Source organism: Dendropsophus ebraccatus, chromosome 2 (assembly GCF_027789765.1).
Source record: "Dendropsophus ebraccatus isolate aDenEbr1 chromosome 2, aDenEbr1.pat, whole genome shotgun sequence".
Taxonomy (NCBI): domain Eukaryota; kingdom Metazoa; phylum Chordata; class Amphibia; order Anura; family Hylidae; genus Dendropsophus; species Dendropsophus ebraccatus.
The window spans coordinates 97,858,615-97,885,403 of NC_091455.1; the positions used below are offsets into that span (position 1 = coordinate 97,858,615).

Below are 26,789 nucleotides of genomic sequence, written 5' to 3' on the forward strand. Positions count from 1 at the left end.
CGGACCATCCCTAGTGGTTGTCATTGTAATTGCCTTTCAGTGGGAGATGGAGTTAACATATGCTTTCCCCTGTTACCTTTAAAGGGAAACTCTGGATAAAGAAAACTTGTTTTCTATCAAAAGTACATTAAAAGTTATATAGATGTGTCTATACAATGTATTACCGTATCTGTGCGGTTCTGCCACACACTGGTAGCTATTTGAAATCCAGGAAGTGAAGAAAAATGGCCTCTGTGCCAATTCACATTGTCTAGTGCTCCCTCTCCTCTCCCACCTTAGGAGACAAATCTTCCATGCCTTTGTCTCACATTGTGTGTGTTTGCTAGACACAGGCTGATGATGCAGACGGGGGCAGGGCGTGGTGTCACAGGAGGCTTGGCTGGCTGAGTGATTCACCATCTCTGACCAGCTAGAAGCAGCTGCTGCACTGATTTCTCTGATTGTGCAGAAGTGTGCAGTGAAGTTAGGGCTGTGTTCACACATGTTGGAGTGTCATTGCAGTACTGCAGCGTATTCACAAAAATGATGCAGTAACACAAGTTAATGGCGCTAAACGGCAGAGAGGATCAGAGCCTTATTGTGCGGCTCAACTTCAAAGATAAAAGATGCTTGATCATAATATGTGTGTGGAAATTAATGAAAAAAAAATCAAAAGGTTCTTTGCTTTATTCCAATATCAGCATTACAGGTAGAGAATACAGCATGCTGTGTGGTGTTACAGGTAGAGAATACAGCGTGCTGTGTGGTGTTACAGGTAGAGAATACAGCGTGCTGTGTGGTGTTACAGGTAGAGAATACAGCATGCTGTGTGGTGTTACAGGTAGGGAATACAGCGCACTGTGTGGCGTTACAGGTAGAGAATACACTGTGCTGTGTGGTGTTACAGGTAGAGAATACAGTGCTGTGTGGTGTTACAGGTAGAGAATACAGCGTGCTGTGTGGTGTTACAGGTAGAGAATACAGCGTGCTGTGTGGTGTTACAGGTAGAGAATACAGCGTGCTGTGTGGTGTTACAGGTAGGGAATACAGCGCACTGTGTGGTGTTACAGGTAGAGAATACAGTGTGCTGTGTGGTGTTACAGGTAGAGAATACAGTGTGCTGTGTGGTGTTACAGGTAGAGAATACAGCGTGCTGTGTGGTGTTACAGGTAGAGAATACAGCGTGCTGTGTGGTGTTACAGATAGTAATTGTGTGGTGTTACAGGTAAAAAATACAGCGTGCTGTGTGGTGTTAGAGGTAGAGAATACAGCGTGCTGTGTGGTGTTACAGGTAGAGAATACAGCGTGCTGCGTGGTGTTACAGGTAGAGAATACAGCGTGCTGTGTGATGTTACAGGTAGAGAATACAGCGTGCTGTGTGGTATTACAGGTAGAGAATACAGCATGCTGTGTGGTGTTACAGGTAGAGAATACGGCGTGCTGTGTGGTGTTACAGGTAGTAACTGTGTGCTGTGTGGTGTTACAGGTAGAGAATACAGCGTGCTGTGTGGTGTTACAGATAGTAATTGTGTGGTGTTACAGGTAGAAAATACAGCGTGCTGTGTGGTGTTAGAGGTAGAGAATACAGCGTGCTGTGTGGTGTTACAGGTAGAGAATACAGCGTGCTGTGTGGTGTTACAGGTAGAGAATACAGTGTGCTGTGTGGTGTTACAGGTAGAGAATACAGCGTGCTGTGTGGTGTTACAGATAGAGAATACAGCGCCTCGTGTGGTGCTACAGGTAGAGAATACAGCGTGCTATGTACTGTTACAGGGAAAGAATACAGTGTGCTGTGTAGTGTTACAGGTAGAGAATACAGTGTGCTGTGTGGTGTTACAGGTAGAGAATACAGCGTGCTGTGTGGTGTTACAGGTAGAGAATACAGTGTGCTGTGTGGTGTTACAGGTAGAGAATACAGTGTGCTGCGTGGTGTTACAGGTAGAGAATACAGCGTGCTGTGTGATGTTACAGGTAGAGAATACAGTGTGCTGTGTGGTATTACAGGTAGAGAATACAGCATGCTGTGTGGTGTTACAGGTAGAGAATACGGCGTGCTGTGTGGTGTTACAGGTAGTAACTGTGTGCTGTGTGGTGTTACAGGTAGAGAATACAATGTGCTGTGTGGTGTTACAGGTAGAGAATACAGTGTGCTGTGTGGTATTACAGGTAGAGAATACAGCGTGCTGTGTGGTGTTACAGGTAGAGAATACAGCATGCTGTGTGGTGTTACAGGTAGAGAATACAGCGTGCTGTGTGGTGTTACAGGTAGAGAATACAGCGTGCTGTGTGGTGTTACAGGTAGAGAATACAGCATGCTGTGTGGTGTTACAGGTAGGGAATACAGCGCACTGTGTGGCGTTACAGGTAGAGAATACACTGTGCTGTGTGGTGTTACAGGTAGAGAATACAGTGCTGTGTGGTGTTACAGGTAGAGAATACAGCGTGCTGTGTGGTGTTACAGGTAGAGAATACAGCGTGCTGTGTGGTGTTACAGGTAGAGAATACAGCGTGCTGTGTGGTGTTACAGGTAGGGAATACAGCGCACTGTGTGGTGTTACAGGTAGAGAATACAGTGTGCTGTGTGGTGTTACAGGTAGAGAATACAGTGTGCTGTGTGGTGTTACAGGTAGAGAATACAGCGTGCTGTGTGGTGTTACAGGTAGAGAATACAGCGTGCTGTGTGGTGTTACAGATAGTAATTGTGTGGTGTTACAGGTAAAAAATACAGCGTGCTGTGTGGTGTTAGAGGTAGAGAATACAGCGTGCTGTGTGGTGTTACAGGTAGAGAATACAGCGTGCTGTGTGGTGTTACAGGTAGAGAATACAGCGTGCTGCGTGGTGTTACAGGTAGAGAATACAGCGTGCTGTGTGATGTTACAGGTAGAGAATACAGCGTGCTGTGTGGTATTACAGGTAGAGAATACAGCATGCTGTGTGGTGTTACAGGTAGAGAATACGGCGTGCTGTGTGGTGTTACAGGTAGTAACTGTGTGCTGTGTGGTGTTACAGGTAGAGAATACAGCGTGCTGTGTGGTGTTACAGATAGTAATTGTGTGGTGTTACAGGTAGAAAATACAGCGTGCTGTGTGGTGTTAGAGGTAGAGAATACAGCGTGCTGTGTGGTGTTACAGGTAGAGAATACAGCGTGCTGTGTGGTGTTACAGGTAGAGAATACAGTGTGCTGTGTGGTGTTACAGGTAGAGAATACAGCGTGCTGTGTGGTGTTACAGATAGAGAATACAGCGCCTCGTGTGGTGCTACAGGTAGAGAATACAGCGTGCTATGTACTGTTACAGGGAAAGAATACAGTGTGCTGTGTAGTGTTACAGGTAGAGAATACAGTGTGCTGTGTGGTGTTACAGGTAGAGAATACAGCGTGCTGTGTGGTGTTACAGGTAGAGAATACAGTGTGCTGTGTGGTGTTACAGGTAGAGAATACAGTGTGCTGCGTGGTGTTACAGGTAGAGAATACAGCGTGCTGTGTGATGTTACAGGTAGAGAATACAGTGTGCTGTGTGGTATTACAGGTAGAGAATACAGCATGCTGTGTGGTGTTACAGGTAGAGAATACGGCGTGCTGTGTGGTGTTACAGGTAGTAACTGTGTGCTGTGTGGTGTTACAGGTAGAGAATACAATGTGCTGTGTGGTGTTACAGGTAGAGAATACAGTGTGCTGTGTGGTATTACAGGTAGAGAATACAGCGTGCTGTGTGGTGTTACAGGTAGAGAATACAGCATGCTGTGTGGTGTTACAGGTAGAGAATACAGTGTGCTCTGTGGGTGGGTGGGACAGCAATGAAATGATACTGCAAATAATTCAGTAACAATGAAACTGCAATGTGTGAACACAGTCTAGATGTTCTGCAACAGATTTGGGCGGGGAACAGGCAGGGTGGAGGACCATGATGAACAGCTGAGGGAAAGCATTGCATTCTGGAACCTGTAGTACTGTGTACAACTGATCAACCAGGAAGTGCAGAAACACAAAACAGAACAACTCCCCCCCCCCCCAAAAAAAAAAACAAAAAAAAACAAATGGATTTTTGGTAGTTTCAAAACTGGAATAGATAGGCAAGTAATGCTTTATGCTTCTGCAGAAGTTTCATTTTTTTAACCTCTACCTGGAGTTCCCCTTTAAAGGAGAACGATCAGCAGGTTAGACAAATCTAACTTGATAGGTCCCTTTTGCACAGGAGGCGCTGAGGAGGAAAGCATGTTCTGTACCTTCATCTACAGCGCCTTTTCTGTGCACTTAGTTGTTCATTCCATAGTCCAGTAAGACCTTTAGGAGCACTGAGGCGCTGTTAGGAACTTTGGCCCGCCCCCATATTACTGTTCTGCCCCCTGCTGGCCAGATCGGACCAAGGAGTGAATGAATAAGGTAAGAGGGATACCCTCATCCTTGGTGCCTCCTGCGCTATAGCGATATATCAGCAGGTTCGATTCTTCTAACCTGCTGATAGTTCCCCTTTAATATCACAGGTTTTGCCAGAATCCCAGCAATAAAAAGGACAGTTTTACATAGAAACATAGAAATTGTCTGGACGTCAGGAGAGTAAAGGGGAACTATCAGCAGGTTTGATGAATCTAATCTGCTGATAGCCCCCTATTGCGCAGGAGAAGCCGAGGAGGAAGGTATGTCTCTTACCTTCAACCTCTGCGCCATTCCCGTGCACATAGTCAGTTACTTCAAGAAAGGTATCTGAAATTTTCTTAGTCTATTGGCACTCTAATATTATTGTTTAGAGCTACGTGGTAGGGTGTTTAACTTTCTCTGTATCCTGTCTCTAGAGTGACAAGCAAAGCATCCTCCGTCATGGTTCTGTCATTAAGGATCAGCGGTAAATGAAATAATGGTAAGAATTGTCTATTTTGTACTCCATTTTGCTGTTTTAGAAATAGTGTATGATATATTTCCCATGCTTACTATTTAGCACAAGTGCTGGTATTTCTATCCATAATAATAATTATTATTATTGATATATCGCCAACATGCTCCACAGGGTTCTACAGAGCTTCTCATTACTCAAATCAGTCCCTGTTCCAAATGGAACTCACAATCTAAATTCAAACTGTACCCATTAGTATGTCTTTGGAGTGTTTGAGAAAACCAGAGTTTCCATAGATAATCCATGCAAACACTGGGGATCATACAAACTCTTTGCAGATCATCAGCATTTCCATACACAGCACCTTAGGAAAATAGTGAGTGGTCCCCATTACTGAAATATGGATCTCTCAGTTTGCAGTTTGATGAGGTAGAGTGACACTTCTTGTTTATTTGTGACCAATGCATAATGCTAATGTTTACATTTAAAGGAAATCTGTCACCCCCTGACCACCTACCAAGCTAGGGACACTGTTGGATAGATATTATTAAGAACATTCAGAGCATACCTTTGTTGTCCGTGCAATTTTCATTAAAAAAAAAAATCTTAATTTGAGCTGCGAGTCAAAGAGGCTGGGCCTATTGTCCCCTGTGTTCTAGCACCACTTTGCTTCACTGTGCTGTATGCCTACCCCTTGCATAATCAGCGACATACCCTGTGCATGCAGCACATTGAAGCATAGCAGTGCTAGGGCCCAGGGAACAATAGGTTCCACCTCTTTGACACTTTTCGCATAATTTTTTTTTTATTAGAATAAAAACGCTGGGTATGCGAATGCTTTTATTGATATCTATCCAGTGGTGCCACTAGTTTAGTAAGTCGTCCGGAGGAGACAGAGTCACTTTAAATTAACAACTAGAAATAATCCCATGTGGTGTCTGTGTTGGTATATTATTACTTTTTCATACCCATCTTAAATAATATATAAAAAAAACAAAAAAAAACCAAGTTAAACATTTTATTATGAAAGAAACATAGTAAGCTCATAACAATGGTTTGGATGATGACGTTGATAACAATATAAAAGAAACATTGTAATACTGATAACTTAAGATTCATGTAAACATTTTAGCGAATATATTTCATTCATTATTTTGAAGTATAGGTAAATTATTCTGAAGTATAGGTTCACCTTAAAGAAGTCATCAACATTATTTTTTTTATCCCTCCCCCCACTGCAGGCTGGTGCATATACTTACCAATGATTATCGGTGTGTCACAGCGCAGCTTCATTCAACAGTGCCCTAGGACTGGAATGCAGCTGCACGGCACTGATCATAACTAATAAGTATATAAACCAGCCTGCACCGGCGGCGTTTAAATCCTGTGGGCGCCCACATGACTTCTTCGCTGATTGGCCTGCAGCTAGGAAGGTCAGAAGTCAGAGTCTCCAATATATCTCTATGAGAGTGCTCTCCTAGAGATGGATTGGAGACCCTGACTTTCAGCCTTCAATAGCCCTAGAGAAAGAAAAGAGGCCAGAAGAGCCGTGACGCCACCTCCTGCGGGATATGAGCGGTGCCATAGTATCAGAATGAAGCCGTGGACGACTTCTTTAAACCACCAGTTTAAGAGTTTTTACAGTTTAGAGTTTTTTTGCCTGTAGTTGTTTTGTGTTGTTCATAAGCTACCATATGGTTTGGGGAAAGTTCACACAAGGTACATGTTTTCCATACATATTGATGGTGTTCGTTAAAATCCCTGTATGTGTGGAATAGGGACTATTAGCCATTATAAACGTACATTTTTTATTTCTGCCACTGTTTTTGTGCCAATCCTGCCGATAAGCCATCAATAGTTTCTGGCCAGAAAGCCCCTATAAAGCGAATGTACCACCTTAACGATAATAATAAGTTTTACACACACCACCTTGTCGATAAAAATTAATTGTTAGGCCTCATTCACACGCCTGCAAAGTTTGTCCGTAATTATGCAGGGGAATTGCAGATTTCGCAATTACCCTGCCCCCCACCCCCCCTGGATTTTTACATTTCTTCTGAGTTATCTTTTAAGGCACTAGGGCAGCACGGTGGCTCAGTGGTTAGCACTGTAGCCTTGGAGTCCTGGGTTCAAATACGACCAAGGGCAACATCTGCAAAAAGTTTGTATGTTCTCTCCGTGTTTGCGTGGGTTTCCTCCCACACCCAAAAACATACAGATAGGTGAAGCGCTGTGGAATCTGTGTGCGCTATACAAATAAAAAAAAAAACACTATAGCAGATCACATTTTAATGGCTCCATATATCGTACGTTATCTATCTGATCCAAATTACCAGACATTAATTTAGCGTCTTAGGCCTCGTGGTTCCAGAGCATGTGAGATATTTTCTTCCCATGAAAAATGATAACCTACTTTAATAAGAGTAACACTAAACTCCCTTACCCTGGAAAGTAAATGGATATTTGATGACAGTAGTCCATTTAGAAACCATATGCACGACATGAAGACATTAGTGCAACATGTATACCGTATTATGCATGCAGCAGAAACCCTCTTGTAGCATGCCAAAGTCCTTTTTCCTGAGTTGAGACAGTTTCCAGGTTCAAAAGTTTGGTCCTTTTCTGAAAGGGTTATCCCTAACTCCATATGCAGAAAGACAAGAAGACAGATCACAGACTCCAGGAGTTCCAGGAAATCCACGTTTGCCTGGAGTTCCAGGTACTCCATTTTTTCCAGGACTTCCAGGAGGCCCAACCAGTCCTTCTCCATTGCTTCCGTTAATTCCAGGTAATCCTGCCAGACACCAATGTAAATTACTAGAGCATGTATAAATGTAAAGAAATTTATAATTACTAAACTAAAGGCACTTTTGCACAGGCTAGGGGCTGCACAATGACTAGCACTGATCTTGTTGATGTTTACAGGAAACCAAAAACCAGAAAATTGTGCATGTGGATAAAAATACAATGCAGTATAGCCCCCAGCACTGTTTCCAACCATATAAGTAGCTGCTATGAGCGTTACTCATATGGAATGAAAACGCACTTTGTAAATCTCCTGCACCTCATGTAAATCACGTCTATGGAGTCATGGCTGTCAGGAAAAGAGCGAACCTCGAGTGTGCTCAAGTCCATCCGAACCCGAACTTTCGGCATTTGATTAGCGGTGGCTGCTGAAGTTGGATAAAGCCCTAAGGCTATCTGGAAAACATGGATATAGTCATTGGCTGTATCCATGTTTTCCAGACAACCTTAGAGCTTTATCCAACTTCAGCAGCCACCGCTAATCAAATGCCAAACGCTCGGGTTCAGATGGACTCGAGCATGCTCGAGGTTCGTTCATCTCTAATCCTGTGTAATAATGCCTCTTCTTAGCATAGGGGCCTACAGCACTGATGTTCCCACGGAGTCGCGATTATACAGGATGTTTCCTAACAGCCATGACATGCATCTCCTTGACCATGCCCCTCTGTGTCCTCCTTAGGCACATACAGGCTCACTGGTAGACTTTGGGGGAAGGTATGGTCACAGGCTCCTCCATGTCGGCCATCTTATGAATAGAATCACCACAGAGCAGAACAGCACAGCCTGGAGGAAGGGGGCCTGATTTTAGCTCTATAAGGGTATGTTTACACAAAGTAAAAATCGGCAGAATTCCCGCCTGCCGTCAGTTTCAATGGGACGGCTTGCACACCACCGCTTTCATGGCTTTCCTCTGAAAGAATTGACATTCGACGCAGAATTCCGCCGATTTTACTCCGTGTGAACTGGTCCTTAGGCTGGGTTCACACTGCATTTTTGCAGTCTGTTTAATTTATCAATTTTAAAATTTTTACTTTTAACAAACACAAAAACATATTAACCCCTTAACGACCGCGGGCGTAAGTGTACGCCCCCAAAACCGGTGCCTTAACGCAAAGGGGCGTACATTTATGCCCGCGGTTTCCCGGACCGCTGCGTGTACACACGCAGCGATCGGGGAAGATGGCCTGCTATAATGTATAGCAGGCTATCCCTGCTTGTCGGCACGGGGGGGTGATTAACCCCTCCCGTGCTGACGATCGCCGCTAGGTTTTTTTTTTCCAATTTTTTATTTTTTATTTTCCGCACCCTATCGCCACTGAGTGCTGATTAGCATCGCGCGTAAGTGCGCCGCTGATCAGCAACTCCTCCTTTTTGGCGTAGGGTGTTTTTTTCCTATATCCTACAGCCACGGCCTGCTTATAAGTGCGGCATTTATCGGCAACTCCTTTCTTGGCGTAGTTTGTTTTTTTTTAAACTTAATGTTAAAAAAACATGTAAAAAACACCATAACACTACACGGAATAAAGTTTTACACTACACCACTACACATTTACATACCCCATATACTAGTCCCCGTATAAACATGGCCCCCAGGGTGTTTTCGGCGTCAGACGCATACATTATTATTGCCTCCGACACTGAAACAGCCAGTGAGGATGAATGGGGGGATCCTTTTTTCCCCCCATTCATCCTCTTCCTCATCATCCAGTGACGTGTCTGGGGGTAGCGTAGCGTACGCTGCCCCCCAGACACGTCTTTTCAGCCAGTACCGTCCCATTAAGAGATGACGGTATGGCGTTAAATTCTACAAACTCTGTGAGAGTACCTCAGGGTACACTTACAGATTTAGGGTACGTGCACACTGCGGAATGGCGAAGGATAACCCTTTGTGCATTACGCAGCTGGCACCCGCCGGCGGACTGATGCGGGCGCGTGTCTCCACCCGTGTAATAGACTCCATTCTATGCACAGGCGAATTCCGTCGTCCGTCCAAAGAATGAACACGTTCATTCTTTGGACAGAGGGCAGAATCCGCCCGTGCATAGAATGGAGTGTGACTCAAGCGGAGACACGCGCCCGCATCAGTCCACCGGCGGGTGCCAGCTGTGCAATGCACAAAGGGTTATCCTTCGTCATTCCGCAGTGGGCAGGTACCCTTAGAGTGTATGAAGGAAGGGACACCCGAATCCAGCCCCCAGATGAACCCCCCTCCCCCCGTCCTCAGAGTTAGTGGGAAGATCGTTCGGGAACTGATCTTCCCACTGCTGGATAAAGGTTACCACCTGTACGGGGATAACTTTTATACCAGCACCCCCTCTTCCGGTCCCTCGCTGCCCGAGCTTTTTCCAGGTGACGTCCCCCACACTGGAAAACGGGAGACCCCAGAAGAAGTGCAGAGTGTGACGTAACAGGGGGATCAGGAAGGACACCATTTTCCAGTGTGACGCCTGTCCTGATCACCCCGGCCTCTGCATACTGGATCGCTTCAAGGCGTACCACACGTCATCGAAGTTCTACATTATCTAAATTCTGTCACTTATTCCTATTTCAGGGGTCACGTTGGTCCAGGGATTATTCTGATTACCATTATGGAGTCGGGAAGGAATTTTTTCCCAGTGATGAGGCTACTGTCGTCTGCCTTATGAGGGTTTTTTGCCTTCCTCTGGTTGAATTTGATGGACATCTGTCATTTTCAACCTTATAAACTAATAATTGGCCTAACAACCCCAAAATAAATTAAAATTGTCCCTTTTCCCCAGCTAAATAGGTATGGCCGCCATTCCCATTAGAGACTTGCCATGATGCAATTACAAAGCCTCTGTGCTGCCAGGACAGTAGAAACAACCCACAAGTTACCCCATTCTGGAAACTACACCCCATAAGGAATCTAACAAGGGGGGCAGCAGGGATGAAAAAAAATAGAATTTTTTATTTTCACACCACATGTTCTACATATGTGCCTGCTACCAGTGGGGTCCATATGCTCACTGCACCCCTTGTTAGATTCCTTATGGGATGTAGTTTCCAGAATGGGGTCACTTGTGGGGGGTTCCCACTGTCCTGGCAGCACAGGAGCTTTGTAATTGCGACATGGCCTCAATCCTCCATTCCAGCCTCTAAATGGCGCTCTGTCCCTTTGGTGGCTTGCCCTGTGCCCATATGGCACATTATATCCACATGTGGGGTATTTTTGTACTCAGGGGAAATTACCCTACACGTTTTGCGCTCATTTCCTTTTTTAACCCCTTGTGGAAATGTAAAAAAATCAAGGCTAGACCAACATTTAGAGTAAAAAAATGTTAATTTTTATACTAAATCATTGATCTTGTCTTGATTTTTTCATTTTAAAAAGGGGTTAAAAGATAAAGAAAAACACAAAATGTGTAGAGCAATTACAGAAATACCCCACATGTGGACATAAAGCGCCATGCGGGTGCAGGGTAAGACTCCAAAGGGAAGGAGTTCCATTTGGCTTTTGGAGGCTGGATTTGGCTGGAATGGATTTCGAGGGCCATGTTTCATTTAAAAGGCCCCTGTGTTGCCAAGACAGTTGAAACCCCCCACAAGTGACCCCATTATGGGAACTAAACCCCTCAAGGAATGTAACTAGGGATGTAGTGAGTATATGGACCCCACTGGTGACGGGCACAAATGTGAAACAATATGGCGTGAAAATGAAATATTACATTTTTTAAACTATAATGTTAGTCTAGCCTTGATTTTTTTTCATTTTCACAAGGGGTTAAAAGATAAAAAAACACACAAAATGTGTAGAGCAATTTCTCCCGAGTCCGTAAATACCCCACATGTGGACATAAAGCGCCATGTGGGTGCAGGGCAAGCCTCCGAAGGGAAGGAGTGCCATTTGGAGTTTGGAGGCTGGATTTGGCCAGAATGGATGATGAACGCCATGTCGCATTTACAGAGCCCTTGTGCTGCCAAAACACTGGAACCCCCCACAAGTGACCGCATTCTGGAAACTACACCCCTCAGGGAATCTAACAAGGCGTGCAATGAGGATATGGACCCCTTGATGACGGCCACATTTGTGCCGTGAAAGTGAAAAAATGAAAATTTTCCCTTTCACGTCAGATTGTTCCACATTTGTGTCCCTCACCAGTGGGGTCCATATGCTCAGTGCACCCCTTATTAGATTCCTTGAGGGGTGTTGTTTCCAGAATGGGGTCACTTGTGGGGGGTTTCCAGTGTTTTGGCAGCACGAGGGCTCTGTAAATGCGACATGGCCCTTGAAATCCTTTTCAGTGAAATTCAGCTTCCAAAAACCAATTGGCACTCCTTCCCTTTGGAGGCTCGTCCTGCGCCCGCTTGGCACTTTATATCCACATGTGGGGTATTTCCATACTCGGGAGAAACTGCGCTACACGGTTTTGGGGTTTTTATTCCTTTTATCCCTTTGTGAAAATGAAAAATTGAAGGCTAGAACAACATTTTAGTGTAAAAAATTATTTTTCCTTTTTTACGCTAATGGTGTCCCTTTAGGGGTGTTTTTTAGGTTTTGGCACCCCAGAGCCTCTGCCAACCTGAAGTGGTACAGTCAAAAATGACCAAATATAACGGAGGCGTTGAAATTCACTAGGCGCTCCTTTATATCTGAGGCTTGTGGTTGTGTCATATAGCGCAATAGGGCCACATATGGGGTATTTCTATAAACTGCAGAAGTGGGGCAATCAATATTGGGGTGCATTTCTCTGGTAATAGGTTTATAATGAAAGATATTGGATTACATTAAAATCAATGCACAGAAAATTTTAATTTTCAAATTTCTTACACACTTCGCTTTTATTTCTGTGACTACCCTAAAGGGTTAAAAAAACTTTCTGGATGTGCTTTTGTAGAGTTTGGGGGTTGCAGTTTCTGAAATGGGGTGCTTTGTGGGGCTTTCTAACATACAGTACCCTAAAATACACTTTAAACCTGAACAGGTCCCTAAAAATATCTGATTTTGAAATTTTACTGAAAATTTGGAAATTTGCTGCTAATATTTTAAACTTTCTATTGTCTAAAAAAATGAAAGATAGTTTAATAAATGCCGCCAACATAAAGTAGACATGTTGCTAATGCTATTTAATATATAATTTATGTGGCATAACCATTTTGTGTATAAGCAGAAAAGTTTCAAAGTTGGAAAAATTCATTTTTTCACAATTTTTAATGTTATTTTGGTTTTTTTCATAAAGATTCGTTATAAGTATCGACTCCAATTTACCAGAAATGTAAAGTACCATATGTCACAAGAAAACAATCTCAGAATCAGCCGGATAGGTAAATCCCGAAGTTATTAATGAATAAAGTGACACAGGTCATATTCATAAAATTTGCCTCGGTCCTTAAGGCCATTTTAGGCTCGGTCCTTAAGGGGTTAAACCATGTTTTGGTGTACACTAAAAAAAAGGAAAGAACACATTTGCACACAATTGCATTTGTTTTTGCATCCTGTTTTTTTCTTCATAAAACTTATAAAATAAGCTATAATAAGTTATAAACTTCTAAAACGTTAAACGGACTGCAAAATTGCAGTGTGAACCCAGCCTAATCTACACATGGAGCTGCTGTCAGTAAGTACAGTGCACACACTTACTTAGGCCAGGTTCAGACTATGTAAGTTTGCGGTTGTAATTGTGCGGCGGTATTTTTGGTGGTTCATGCGTACGCTGGAAAGTATAGGATATACGGCTGCACAGTGCACACTATGTATGAATCTACGGCCCGATCGTAAACGGACCCGTAAAAAATGAACAAGACCATTGTTTGCGGCTGGACATGCGGCCGAGGATTGACAGGCGGTCCGTACGGAGTACTTCAAAAATAGCCGGCAATGATGCCGAATGCCGATGCCTCTAATAGTTAATATATTAAATTAATAAAACACATTTTCTTTGTAATAAAGTCCCTTTCGTTGGTCAACAATTTAATTCTAACGAATCCATCATTTTGCTATTAAATATACTGTTAAAATAAATATATATATAAATAAATGTATATTTATATATATATATGTATTTTTTGACACTATATTTAATTGCACAATGATGGATTCGTTAGAATTAAATTATTGAACAACGAAACTGAATTTATTTAATCGAAAATGTGTTTTATTAATTTATTTATTTAAAAAAAAAACCGCATAGGGTCCCCCCTATTTTTATAACCAGCCGGGTTAAAAACCAAACGACAGCAGCCTGGTAACACCAGGGTGGGAAGAGCCATTGGTTTAGGCCCTTCCCAGCCTAAATCTTACCAGCCTGCTGCTGCCCGGTCCAGGAGCGCCAATTTTGACGCTCCCGGACCACTGGCACCCGGCTCTTCCCAGTACCCCTGGTGGCATTGGGTACTGGGGTAATAATAGGGGGTTAGTGTTAGCCATTTTATACCGGCTAACACTAGGCCCCAACTTAGTAGTGGATTCCGTCTATTAGACAGCTTCCACTACTAAGTCTATAAAGTAAAGAAATAAAGACAAGACACAAGTTAAAAATTTTTTTATTCAAATAAAAACACCCCCACACCCCTCATTGACCATTTTATAGAAAAAAAACAAAAAAAAAACGCTGGTCATCGACGTAGTCCACGGAATCCGACGTAATCCCCAGGATATCGATATCTGAAAAACAAAAAGGGAGAAACACACAAACAGGAGCACAACACCCATCATTGTGAGCGGTGTTGTGCACCTTACAGTATGCAGCATCTTTACAGATCGCTGCTTACAGTCTGGCCCCCAAGGGGTTAAGGGAGGATGTATTGCATCCCCCTTAACCCCTTGGGGGCCAGACTGATGTCAGACTGCACCCATCCCAGCAAGGAAGGGGTTAACTGACCCCCCCCTTCCTTGCTGGGAGGGGTGCAGTGCTGGGGAGGGGGTGGGGAGAGCTCTATACTCACCCCGATGTGTCCTCTTCGCTGGTCCGCAGCACAATGAAGTCACTGTGCTGCGGACCGGCTCATTATATGTGCGCTCAGCCGATCAGCCAATCAGCTGAGCGCACATATAATTCTAAATGTTTCTTCTAATAATGCTATTGTGATAACATAATTAGAAGAAACATTTGATGTTTTCATTAAAGTAAAGTGATGATTAGTACAGAATGCTCTTTTGCCGGCAATATGAATTAACGGCTTATGGAGCTTCCTGTACTAATTAATATTTAATTAATAAAACACATTTTCGATGAAATAAATTCAGTTTCGTTGTTCAATAATTTAATTCTAACGAATCCATCATTTTGCAATTAAATATACTGTCAAAAAATACATATATATAAATATACATTTATTTATATATATATTTATTTTAACAGTATATTTAATTGCAAAATGATGGATTAGTTTAAATTTAATTATTGAACAACGAAAGGCACTTTATTACAACGAAAATGTGTTTTATTATTTTAATAGATTAACCATGAGAGACATCAGCATTAGTGCAGAGGATCGCAAACCCCGGTAATAGCAATTCATGTAAACTGTGTTCCCTGCTTTCCCAGATGCATCCAGAGGTGTTTGCATCACTTTCTTAAGATTTTATTTGTTATTTTTAGTTGAACCAGATTTCCAAGTAAATGACCGTATGTTTTGAGCCGCATGTCTATTTTTTCCCACGGCCGTAGTTTCATCCGCACATTTACAGCCGCATAAAAAATACAGCCGCACAGTTACATAGTGTGAACCTAGCCTTATACTGTACAGTGAACAACTTTAATAGTGGCCAACCCCTTTAATTATTCAGTTTTTAATCTCCTAAAGAGATTTACCCATGACAAACTCTTTTATTGTTTTTAATGATATTATGACCCTTCAATGAGCGTGGGGGGGGGGATATATAATAATCTCATCCATCTCTACACAGAAGAACAGTGAATAGTGATTGTATAATTGTAGATTTATACCCATTGCATGTTAAAGGGGTTGTGCGTAATATAGCAGCTCAAAAACATTCACTTCTATGGAACTGAGCTGCAGTAGCACACACAAACTAAGGACATAAGTGGAGGAAGAATACAGCAGTCTTTTTCTAATCCTGGATAACCTCTTTAGGCTATGTTCCCACGCAGTATTTTTGCTCAACATTTTGATCAGTATTTTGCAATCAAAGCAAGAAGTTGATTGAAAACACAGGAAGGCTATGTTCACACACTGTTGAAATTGAGTGGATGGACACCATTCAAGTAATTGCTGTTATTTTAAAACAATAGCCATTATCTGCCATTAAATGGTGGCCACCCACTCAATTTCAACAGTGAGTGAACGTAGCCTTTCTGTGTTTTTAATCCACTTCTGGCTTTGGTTGCAAAATACTGACCAAAACACTAAGCAAAAATACTATGTTGTAACATAGCCTTATTATGCATTATTCAGAATTGTTTACCTGGAGCTCCTGGTGGGCCCTGGTCTCCAATGCCATTTTCTCCTTTGGAACCCTTGTCTCCTTTTGGCCCTTTATCACCTGCAATAGGCAGATATACACAGTTTCCAGACATTACTATATCATTTATTATGGATTCCCAAATTCTTTAAGAGGTTTAAGTATGAATTGATGCACTATAAGGCCATGTTCCCATCACTTTTTCAGCCTACACCCACAGTATACTTTGGAAACCTGTCAAATCGGATTGCTGGTATATACCACCATGTACTCCTAGTAGGCGCATGGACTCTAATAGAGTCAATTAGTGACTATGCTGTTGAGTCCTACAGAATGAACGTATACATTCAGAAAATGGACAAAACATAGTGACTAATTGAATTAGCTGGTCCATTAAAGTCTATAGGCCCATCATGAGTACGCCACAGTATGCACTAGCATCATTTTTGGCGGGTTTTTGACGTAATAGGAAGACAGCCTAACAGGTTTTCTTTTGGGCATGTTTATAGACAAGGTCATTTTCATAAAAAATACTTTTATTTATGTAATTATTTTAAAAGTATACACAACATTGAAAAGTTTAGTAAGTTGAATAATATTACCTTTCATTCCTTGGGGTCCTGGTAATCCCTGAAGTCCTGGATAGCCAGATCTGCCTCCTCTTCCTGGGTAGCCAGGTGGACCTCTATCACCAGGTTTTCCTTGGATACCTGGCATCCCTGGAAATCCTGGTTTTCCCTCACAGGGTTGACATCTTGGGCTAAGATTATGAAGTAGGGAGGGTAGCTGTTCTAAAAAGTAAATGTATTGGTCAGAAACAAGAAAAGGGCAGTGTGCACAAAAGCGAAATATTTTAACACCTGTCTATAGATTATATATAGTTAGTATACTACTTACAAAGTTGAAAATAATTTTAAAGAGGCATTGTGCTGAATTTTTTTTTCAAGAAATCAACAGGGGTTATGATTGCAAGCAGCAATTTTGCAATATACTCTCTTAATTTTTAAACAAGTTTTGTATGTTTAAAACAAGGTCATACAGTACATATGGCCACTAGGTGTCCCCCTTTACTGTGCATGTGTACAGCTACTGCACGTCCACATTCAGTAGCAGAAAATCCTGGGCGTGCTCACCCTGTATGGACAGCTTTCCTGTCACACAGCACCAAAAACTCTGTGACCGCACAGTGACATTATACTGACTGAATTGTTTTATAACAAAAGCATTGTCTCCTAGTAATCTGCTTAGTTGATAATATAATTAGCAAATTTAGTAATATAATTAATATAAGTTAATTGCCCTCAGTTAATATACAGCCTGCATGATGAACAGTACATGTCTTTCCATGTGTGAGTGGGAATAGACTGGGACATCCTGTGTTTGGTCTCTCTTTTTTTTTTTTGAACAGAGAAAAGACCAAATAGCAGCATGGACCACAGTTTGGCTGTATGTATAAAGTTGATTTAAACATAGAAAACAATAAAAATAAATAAAGTGAGTATATTGCAAAACTGTTTGCGATCACAATCCCTGCCCAACAGGTACAAATTAAAAAGTTTGGGGGAGATTTAACAATGTTTTAACCAAAATCGCAGTAGCAAAGAGTAGCAAATTCTTGCACAATGAAAATATAGCTTTAACATGGCTGAAAAACTGGCACAACATGGGTCTTAAGTTGGTGAAAGTAAACAGAGTCACCTTGCATTTGAATACACTTAGGAATAGGCCAGGCTTGGTCTGTCTCATAGCTACGATAATTATATATTACATAATGTCCTTAGCTTGAGTGACATAACATCTGTTGAGTACAGCTGACATTTTGGAACCTACCACGCAATAAGTTGCTGCAAAGTTTTAAGACGTGGTCATCAGTCAGTGATTTCCCCTATAGCAAGGAAAGACACAGAGACATACTCTTAGGGTTTTTCTTTAAACAATCAGAACTGGTTACATGTAGCTGTACAGGTTAATGAACTAATAATTGTCAAAAACCTTCTCCCTTCCCAGGTTTGGGTTTGTTGGTTTCCATGGAGAGAACATTGGATCCAGTATTTTTTTAAGATAAGTATAAAATTGCAGACTTCCACACTTGCTGTCAAAAATACCATAAAACTTGACTGGCATGATGGAACCTCTAAATGTAGATTCAAGCAAACCATAACAGATTAACCATTAACCATGATAGCATAGTCAATGGGACAGTTGCATTAGACTTCCTTTTTTTAACCATTGGGGTCAGTGGGTGATAATAAAAGAAATGCAGGTAGTTCCCAAATTTTTCTCATGAAACAAAGTAACTATTACAGAACTATCTGAAGACTGGTAATACATACTGTACATGACTCAGAAATTGGCTCTTTTAACCCTTTTCTCTGACTATTCTTTCTAATTTTTTTATTTCTTACGTTGGCTGAGCAATTATTTTTCCCCATTATTTGTTTTACTAACCGGTTTTCCCGGAATACCAGGTATCCCAGATCTTCCTTGTGGGCCTATTTCACCTGGAAAACCTCGAGGCCCTTGAAGTCCATGCATACCAGCTTCCCCTTTTTTGCCTTCTGGCCCCTTATTACCAGAGTCACCAATTTCACCTTTCTGAAATTCACCAAGATATTAAAGTATACACTTTACACAAATGATATAAATACAATAAACATATACACATCATTAGATGAAAGGTTTACCTGATTAACCGATTAACCGACATCCACTTTGCACTAGGGAAGTATGGAACAGTCTCAAGAACTGACCCCACTCCATACAGGGGAATTTACGTCAGCAGCTTACATAAGCTGTTAGTGACTGGCTTTGGAGTCCTATTTTTACTGCATTGATTGACATTAAAAAAATCCCAGACTTGCATTGTTTTTTACTTTGAATTACATGTCCAGGCATGCTGGGAATTGTAGTTTTGCAATAGCTGTACATCCCTGCTGTACATAATGAATTGTTGCATTTTAAGCTGTGGCCAGCAGATGGCGACATGTTCATACAATAAAAAAGTGATATAAACACTAGGTGGGACATTTACTAACAAATCTAAAACGACGATTTTTTTAAAGATGTTTTGGCATAAAAATCGATCTAATCTTTTGAGTCCAATTTATTGTTAAAGTCTAATAGCATAGTAAATGTGTCTTTAAAAAAATGATCTTAAAAATAGTCCAAAAAAGCTCAATTTATTAACTGCTCAATTTGTTATAAAGTCGCATATATTGGCGCATCGCTACGTCTGCTCCGAACCAGATGAATAATATTCACCTTTTCACAGTTCAGTCTAGTTTTCTGTGAATGCTTTTTCCTTGCTGTGTGTTGCACATAGGTAAAACAGACATGCGGATAAAATTATTATTATTATTATTATTTATTTATAAAGCGCCCTTAATTCCAGAGCGCTATACAATAGATAGGCAACAGGCAGGAACAATACAAGATCAGAAAACATTACATGAAGGCAAAAGACAGACTGGTACATGGGGGCAGGGGCGGTCTTGGCATTTCTGGGGCCCCAAGCAAAGTCATGTCTGGGGCCCCCCCATGCCCCCCCTCCTCGACATGCGCTGCCCCCCCCCCCAGTAGTCCTCTTATAACCCTCCTACCACCATACAGAGATTACATATCACCTCAAAACTGCTCTGAACAAAACAGGAAGATATTACCAATGATGCCATAACATAATACTGCCACACCATGACCCCTATCACTACAGACCCTATAACAGAGTGCAGTTACATTCAGTGACTTACAGGAGGCGTCTTCTCTGATCAGCGTCTTTTACTTTTTTTTCTTTCTCTCTCCATCCAGCCTGGGCCACCTTGAAGTCTTCTCCCGGCTGGTAATCTTCCCTCCAGAATCTGTCAGAGAAATATTTTAGGCTCCAACACATACAGTAGTTAGGTCCCCTCTATGTCTATATAGTAGTTACGCCCCTCTGTGCCCCCACAGATTAAAGGTGTCCCTGTGCCCCCACTTAATAATTAGGTATGTTCTGTGCCCCAGTATAGTAGTGAGGCATATAGGCACTTCTGTGCAGTCCCAATGTAATTAAGACCGCTGTGTGCTGCCCCCAGTTATATAGACCCCTTGTGCGCTGCCGACAGTAGTAAATACCACTTGTGTGCTGCCCCCAGTAGTATATACCTCTTGTGTGCTGTCCCCAGTGGTATATAGACCCCCCTGTGTGCTCCCGCAGTTATATATAGACCTGTGTGATCCCCCAGTTATACATAGCCCCCCTGTGTGCTCCCCCAGTATACTATATAGACCCCCTGTGTGCTTCTCCCAGTCGTATATACCCCGTGTGCTCCCCCCAGTTGTATATACCCCCCGTTCTGCCCCCAGTTTTATATACCCCCTGTGTGCTCCCCCACTTGTATATAGCCTCCCTGTGAGCTCCCCCACTTGTATATAGCCCCCCTGTGTGCTCCCCCTTATATAGCCCCCCTGTGAGCTCCCCCACTTGTATATAGCCCCCCTGTGTGCTCCCCCTTATATAGCCCCCCTGTGAGCTCCCCCCGTTTATATAGCCCCCCTGTGCGCTCCCCCGTTTATATAGCCCCCTGTGCGCTCCCCCCGTTTATATAGCCCCCTGTGCGCTCCCCCTGTTTATATAGGCCCCCTGTGCACTCCCCCCGTTTATAAAGCCACCTGTGCGCTCCCCCCGTTTATATAGCCCCCCTGTGCGCTTCTCCCGTTTTATATAGGCTCCCTATATATAACACACAAAAAAAAAAAACAAAAAAAAACATTTTTACTCACCTGGGTCCGGCGTCTCCTCTTCTCGTCTCTTCTCTCTTGTGGCCGCGGGAAGTGTTTCCCCTGCGGTCACATAAGGACACTCTCCCGTTGTCATGGCACCGGCGCTCCAGTGACGCCTCGAGCGCCGGCACCAGAGACACAGAGCAGCCTCTTGTGACCGCAGGGAAAACACTTCCTGCGGCCACAAGAGTAACTGACAGGGAGGGAGCCAATGGCTCCTGCCCTGTCAGTGCCGCTGCTGCCTGTAACTATGTGCGCTCGTTACGAGCGCACATAGTTAGCCGCAGCGGTCTTGGGCACCAGAGCGGGGCCCCCCTGGATGTCGGGGGCCCCACGCAATTGCGTGGTATGCGTGGTGCCCAAGACCGCTACTGCATGGGGGAAGAGGACCCTGCCCGCGAGGGCTTACAATCTATAGGGTATAGGGAGAGAAACAGGAGGTAAAGTGCAGCCATTCAAGTTTGATGCAGAATTATTGTATGTTGTAGCCTAGTTTGAAGAGGTGGGTTTTCAGGTTACTTTTGAAGGACTTGATGGTGGATGAGAGCCGGATGTGTCGGGGTAGCGAGTTCCAGAGTATGGGGGAGGCTCGGGCAAAGTCTTGGAGGCGGTTGTGCGAGGTACGAACAAGGGGGAAGCACAGACGGAGGTCATTGGAGGATCGAAGGTTGTGTGAGGGACAGTAGCGGGATATCATATCAGAGATGTACGGAGGGGACAGGTTGTGGGAGGCCTTGTATGTCATGGTCAACAATTTAAAGTGAATACGTTGGGCAATGGGGAGCCAGTGGAGGGATTGGCAGAGGGGAGAGGTTGAGGCAAAGCGAGGGGAAAGGTGGATTAGTCGGGCAGCAGTGTTAAGGATAGACTGGAGGGGATCAAGGGAGTTAGCTGGAAGGCCAGAGAGGAGGATGTTACAGTAGTCCAAGCGGGAGATAATGAGAGCATGTACCAATAGTTTGGTGGAGTCAGGGGTGAGGAAAGAGCGGATTCTGAAAATGTTTTTGAGGTGAAGGCGACAGGAGGTGGTCAGGGCCTGAATATGTGGTTTAAAGGACAGGGCAGAGTCAAAGGTGACCCTAAGGCAGCGGACTTGGGGGACAGGGGAAAGAGTGCAGCCATTAATAGTGATTGACAGATTAGAAGGCGGGGTGGAGCAAGATGGGGGAAAGATGATAAGTTCTGTTTTGTCCATGTTGAGTTTTAGAAAGCGGGAGGAGAAGAAGGGGGATATGGATGATAGACACTCTGGAATCCTGGATAGCAAAGAGGTGACATCCAGACCAGAGAGGTAGATCTGAGTGTCATCGGCATAAAGATGGTACCTGAAGCCGTGGGATTCTATGATATGTCCCAGGCCAGAGGTGTAGATGGAGAAGAGAAGAGGCCCGAGTACAGAGCCTTGGGGAACACCAACAGTTGGGGGACGAGGAGAGGAGGTGGTGTGGGAGTGGGAGACACTAAAAGTGTGGTTGGAGAGGTAAGAGGAGATCCAGGAGAGAGCTGGGCTAGTGACACCAAGGGATGAGAGGATTTGTAAGAGGAGAAAATGGTCAACTGTGTTGAAGGCAAAAGATAGGTCAAGGAGAAGGAGCACAGAGTAGTGGTGCGAGGTTTTGGCAGTCAGCAGGTCATTAGCCACTTTGGTGAGGGCAGTTTCTGTGGAGTGGTGGGGGCGGAAGCCAGATTGCAGGGAGTCAAAAAGCGAGTTGGATGAAAAATGGGAGGAAAGTTCATGGTAGACATGTTGTTCCAGGAGTTTTGAGGCAAAGGGGAGAAGCGAGATGGGGTGGTAGCTGGATAAGGAGGTAGGATCAAGGGATGGCTTTTTGAGGATAGGTGTTATGGTTGCATGTTTGTATCGAGATGGGAAGACGCCAGAAGTTAGTGATAGATTGAAAACATGGGTAAGTGCTGGGACAACTGCTGAGGAGAGGTTGGGGATAAGGTGGGATGAAATTGGGTCAAGTGCGCAGGTGGTGAGGTGCGATGTGGAGAGTAGTTTGGAGAGATGTTCTTCTGTGATGGTAGAGAGGTGAGTTAGTGGGGACGGGCAGTAGACAGGCATGAGGGGGGGCTGAGGGGACTGTGAGGTGAAGCTTACTCTGATGTCATCGATTTTCTGCTTGAAGAATGTGGCGAAGTCCTCAGAAGAGATGAGAGATGTGGGGGGTGGCAGTGGGGGGCAGAGAAGAGAGTTGAAGGTGTTAAACAGTTGCCTAGGGTTGTGAGATAAAGAAGATATGAGGGAAGAAAAGTAGTCCTGTTTAGCAGAGATTTGAACTCAAGGAGTGCTCTCCTGTATGTTTGGAAGTGTTCCTCAGAGTCAGTCTTCTTCCAGCGCCGCTCAGCAGCTCTGGACACTCACCTTAGTTGTTTGGTTAGGTCGGTGTGCCAAGGCTGTCTGTTCGTGCTTCGTGTTCTCTTTTACGTGAGAGGGGCAACAGAGTCAAGGACTGAGGTTATTGTGGAATTGTAGAAGGTTGCGGCTGTGTCAGAGTCGTTCAGAGAGTGTATGGTGGAGAGAGGCAGAAGGGAGTCAGAGAGTGTTTGAATGTTGAGGTTTCTGAGGTTCCTGCGAGGGTGGGCAAGTTTCTGGACTGGGGGGGCAGATGAAGAGAGGAGAAACGAGAAAGTTAGGAGGTTGTGGTTAGAGATGTGGAGAGATGTGCTGGTGAGGTCAAATTTGGGGCAGAGGCGGGAGAAGATGAGGTCCAGTGTGTGGCCCTTTGTGTGAGTGGCCATAGAGGACCACTGTGTAAGGCCAAAGGAGGAGGCTAGTGATAGGAGTTTAGAGGCGGGTGATTTGGTTGTGTCGATGGGGATGTTGAAGTCGCCCATGATGATGGTGGGAATATCTGTTGAAAGGAAATGCAACAGCCAAGTGTTGAACTGGTCAAGGAAGGTGGTTGCGGAGCCTGGTGGTCGGTAGATGACGGCCACTTGGAGGTTAGAGGGGGAATAGATACGGATAGAGTGTACTTCAAAGGAGGTGAGGGTGAGAGCAGGGAGAGGAGGGCTTGGGGTAAAGGAGCAGTTGTCCATTTGCAGCAGGCCAACCCCGCCACCCAGCTTATTGCCAGGGCGAGGGGTGTGAGTAAACTGGAGCCCACCGTAGGAAAGTGCAGCAGGGGAAGCAGTGTCAGTAGGGGACAGCCATGTCTCAGTTATGCCTAGGAAGAAGAGGTTGTGGTAAAGAAAGAGATCATGTATGAATGTAGGTTTATTGCAGACAGAGCGTGCGTTCCAGAGTGCAGCAGAGAAAGGGACAGGGGGAGGGGGGTCAGGACGGATGCGTATGGTGTTAGAGGGGTGCCGCCGTGATCTAGAAGAATGTGGACGAAAGGAGGGCAGTGGAGTAGATGAGATCAGGTGGGGAGGGCCAGGGTTTGGTGAAATGTCTCCAGCAATGAGAAGTAGCAGAGACAGAGACAGTAGGTGTGAGTAGGTAAGAGGGCACAGAAATTGAGAGCATTTACAGGTAAAGGTTTTAGTGTATGGAAAGAGGATAATAGGAGGGGAGAGATCAGAGGGTAAAAGAGCTGGAGAAATAAAGAGATTGTTACTTGGTGTGGGGAGTGGAGGGTTAACACAGAGTTTGAGGATAATGGAAGCGAAGGTGAAAGCCAAAATAAACATTGTAAGCAAAGAGAGGGAGAGGAGATGAGAATATGGAGGAGTGTTACCTTTGGTTTAATTCTGGTTTCAATTCTGGTATTAATTCATTTTTTTCACACTTAAATGGCTCACTTAGATGGACTCACAGATGACCATTGCATCATGAATAAGCTACAGCTCTCCCGTACCCCGCCGGCTATACAGCATGTATCACCACCTTCACCCTCATGTTTATTGATTAATAATTATGTTTATGCAATGAATTTTATCCGCATGTCTGTTTTACCTATGCAACACACCTGTGCAACACACAGCAAGGAAAGAGCATTCACAGAAAACTAGACTGAACTGGGAAAAGGTGAATATTATTCACCTGGTTCAGAGCAGACGTAGCAATGTGCCTCTATATGCGACTTTATAACAAATTGAGCAGTTAATAAATTTAGCTAAAAAAAAAAAATTTTGCCGCACTTTCGATCTAATTAACAACAAAAAATCAAATTCTAGAAGTCAAATCTAATTTGGATAGTCTAAAAAAGCTTCAAAAATTCATATTAGATTTTTTTTTAGCGCAAACTAGATATATTAGACTAAAAACAGGCGCAATTAGTTTGATAAATGTTCCCCTAGAGGTTTTTGACACTATTCTGCTATTTAGGTCTGTACAGAAAATTTAGGTCCATGCAAGAAATAGACTGAGAATCCTTGCATTAGGCTGCATTAACAAAAAAAAAGGAAGAGGTAAAATTAAAATGGGACGTACGGGATTCTATTCCTAAAATATTCTATGACATCTTAAGGTGAAACAAAAGTCTTCTTCCTCCTCCTGGCTTCTCAGTCTTTCTTCATCACTAGGCAAAAACTACATTAGCATTCTCTCATGTTTCCCCTTGTAAAAATGATTGCTTTGGCTAAGCTCTGTTTAGACAGACATGTTAGGTCTGTACAGTTTCTAGTCTCTGGATGTAAAAAATGTGTCTGTTCACTGACAAGAAGTTGTTTCACTAAAAGTAATTAGTGGTTTGGAGAACTGGGAGTATACCCTGATCAGCCTTAATATAAAAGCTGTTAAAGGGAACCAATCAGCCCGTTTGAGCTGATATGGTTCCCTTGAGCATTGTATAAAGCACCTGGAGCGGCCCTGGCACGTACCAGCCACGGCCGCAGCAGGTGCTTTATAACAGAGAAAATGACTTTTATTCCCCGGCTTGTGACTAGATACGAGCGGGGAAGTAGTCATGGTGGGCGGCTCCCCGCTCATATCTAGTCACTGCGCTCTGCCTGTCAGCGCGCTCAGAGGGGATGATTGACAGGCCGAGAGGTCCGTTACTGGCCTCTCTGCCTGTCAATCATCCCGCCGAGCTCGCTGACAGGCTGAGCGCAGTGACTAGATATGAGCGGGGAGCTGCCCACCATGATTACTTCCCCGCTCGTATCTAGTCACGAGCCGGGGAATAAAAGTCATTTTCTCCGTTATAAAGCACCTGCTGCGGCCGTGGCTGGTACGTGACGGGCCGCTCCAGGTGCTTTATACAGTGCTCAAGGGAACCATATCAGCTCAAACGGGCTGATTGGTTCCCTTTAATAGGTGACATGAATACTAATGGTTGTCACATGACAATAACATCTGTCAAGAGGTTAGATTAATTAGGCAACAAATAAACAGATGACGGAGTTGAGGTGTTGGGAGCAGGAAAGTTGGGCCAGTGTCAAAAGGATCTGATTGACCTTGAAAGAAGGGAAACCGTGACAGCTGGGTCAGGTCAGAGCATATATACAATGGAAGATCTTGTACGGTGTTCTCAGTGTGCAGTACCTCCAAAATGTGGACAGCCAATAAATAAATCAGAGATAAATGTGAACAGCGCTCCAATGTGTGGGGTCTGCAAGACTTAGGTAAGTGCAGGGGAGTAAAGGGAAGACTCTCACCTGGTGTGGTTGTGCAAATGCAAGGCACAACTCTCAATGCTCACATGTGTGTGGACTGCAGCCACTCCCAGAAACCAAACCGGTATTGCATAAAACATATATCCTCCACTCCAACCACTGGGTAAGATCGGGCGCTGGTCCAAGATAGGCCAAAAAATAAATAATGAAGATAAAAAACTATTTATTAAAACACAACGCGTTTCGAAGTCGTGCTGACCTCTTTCTCAAGTGTATAACGAAAGAATGTTTTTCAAGATCTATAAAAAGGGTGGTTTGCACATGCCCAGTAGCAGCCAAAATACAGGTGATGTCTAATTACATACGTAATACCTCCCAACAGGGAGTAGATCAAGTTGCAAGTAAACCTGTTTTAACTTAATACATAAAACACTTCTACAAAAAAGGAATAAAAAGCAAGCAGACCCAAAAATATAAATATAAGAAAAAAAGTTGTAAAAAATTTTTTTTTTACATATAAACAAAATTTG

The 26,789-nt window shown here is 43.6% G+C and overlaps 1 protein-coding gene across 1 annotated transcript in view; it reads right to left on the reverse strand.

Annotated features, from left to right (window-relative positions):
* Window positions 1-6,014: 6,014 nt before the first annotated feature.
* Window positions 6,015-26,789, reverse strand: part of LOC138784155 (collagen alpha-1(XXI) chain-like) — an 88,754-nt gene continuing 67,979 nt past the window's right edge. Inside the window, exons 21-25 of the mRNA XM_069959668.1 lie at window positions 18,445-18,591; window positions 17,827-17,881; window positions 16,599-16,787; window positions 16,000-16,077; window positions 6,015-7,602 (exon numbers count right to left, since the gene is read on the reverse strand). Coding sequence (XP_069815769.1) covers window positions 7,412-7,602; window positions 16,000-16,077; window positions 16,599-16,787; window positions 17,827-17,881; window positions 18,445-18,591 — 660 coding nt within the window. The 3' untranslated portion in view covers window positions 6,015-7,411. The remainder of the gene's footprint in view (window positions 7,603-15,999; window positions 16,078-16,598; window positions 16,788-17,826; window positions 17,882-18,444; window positions 18,592-26,789) is intronic.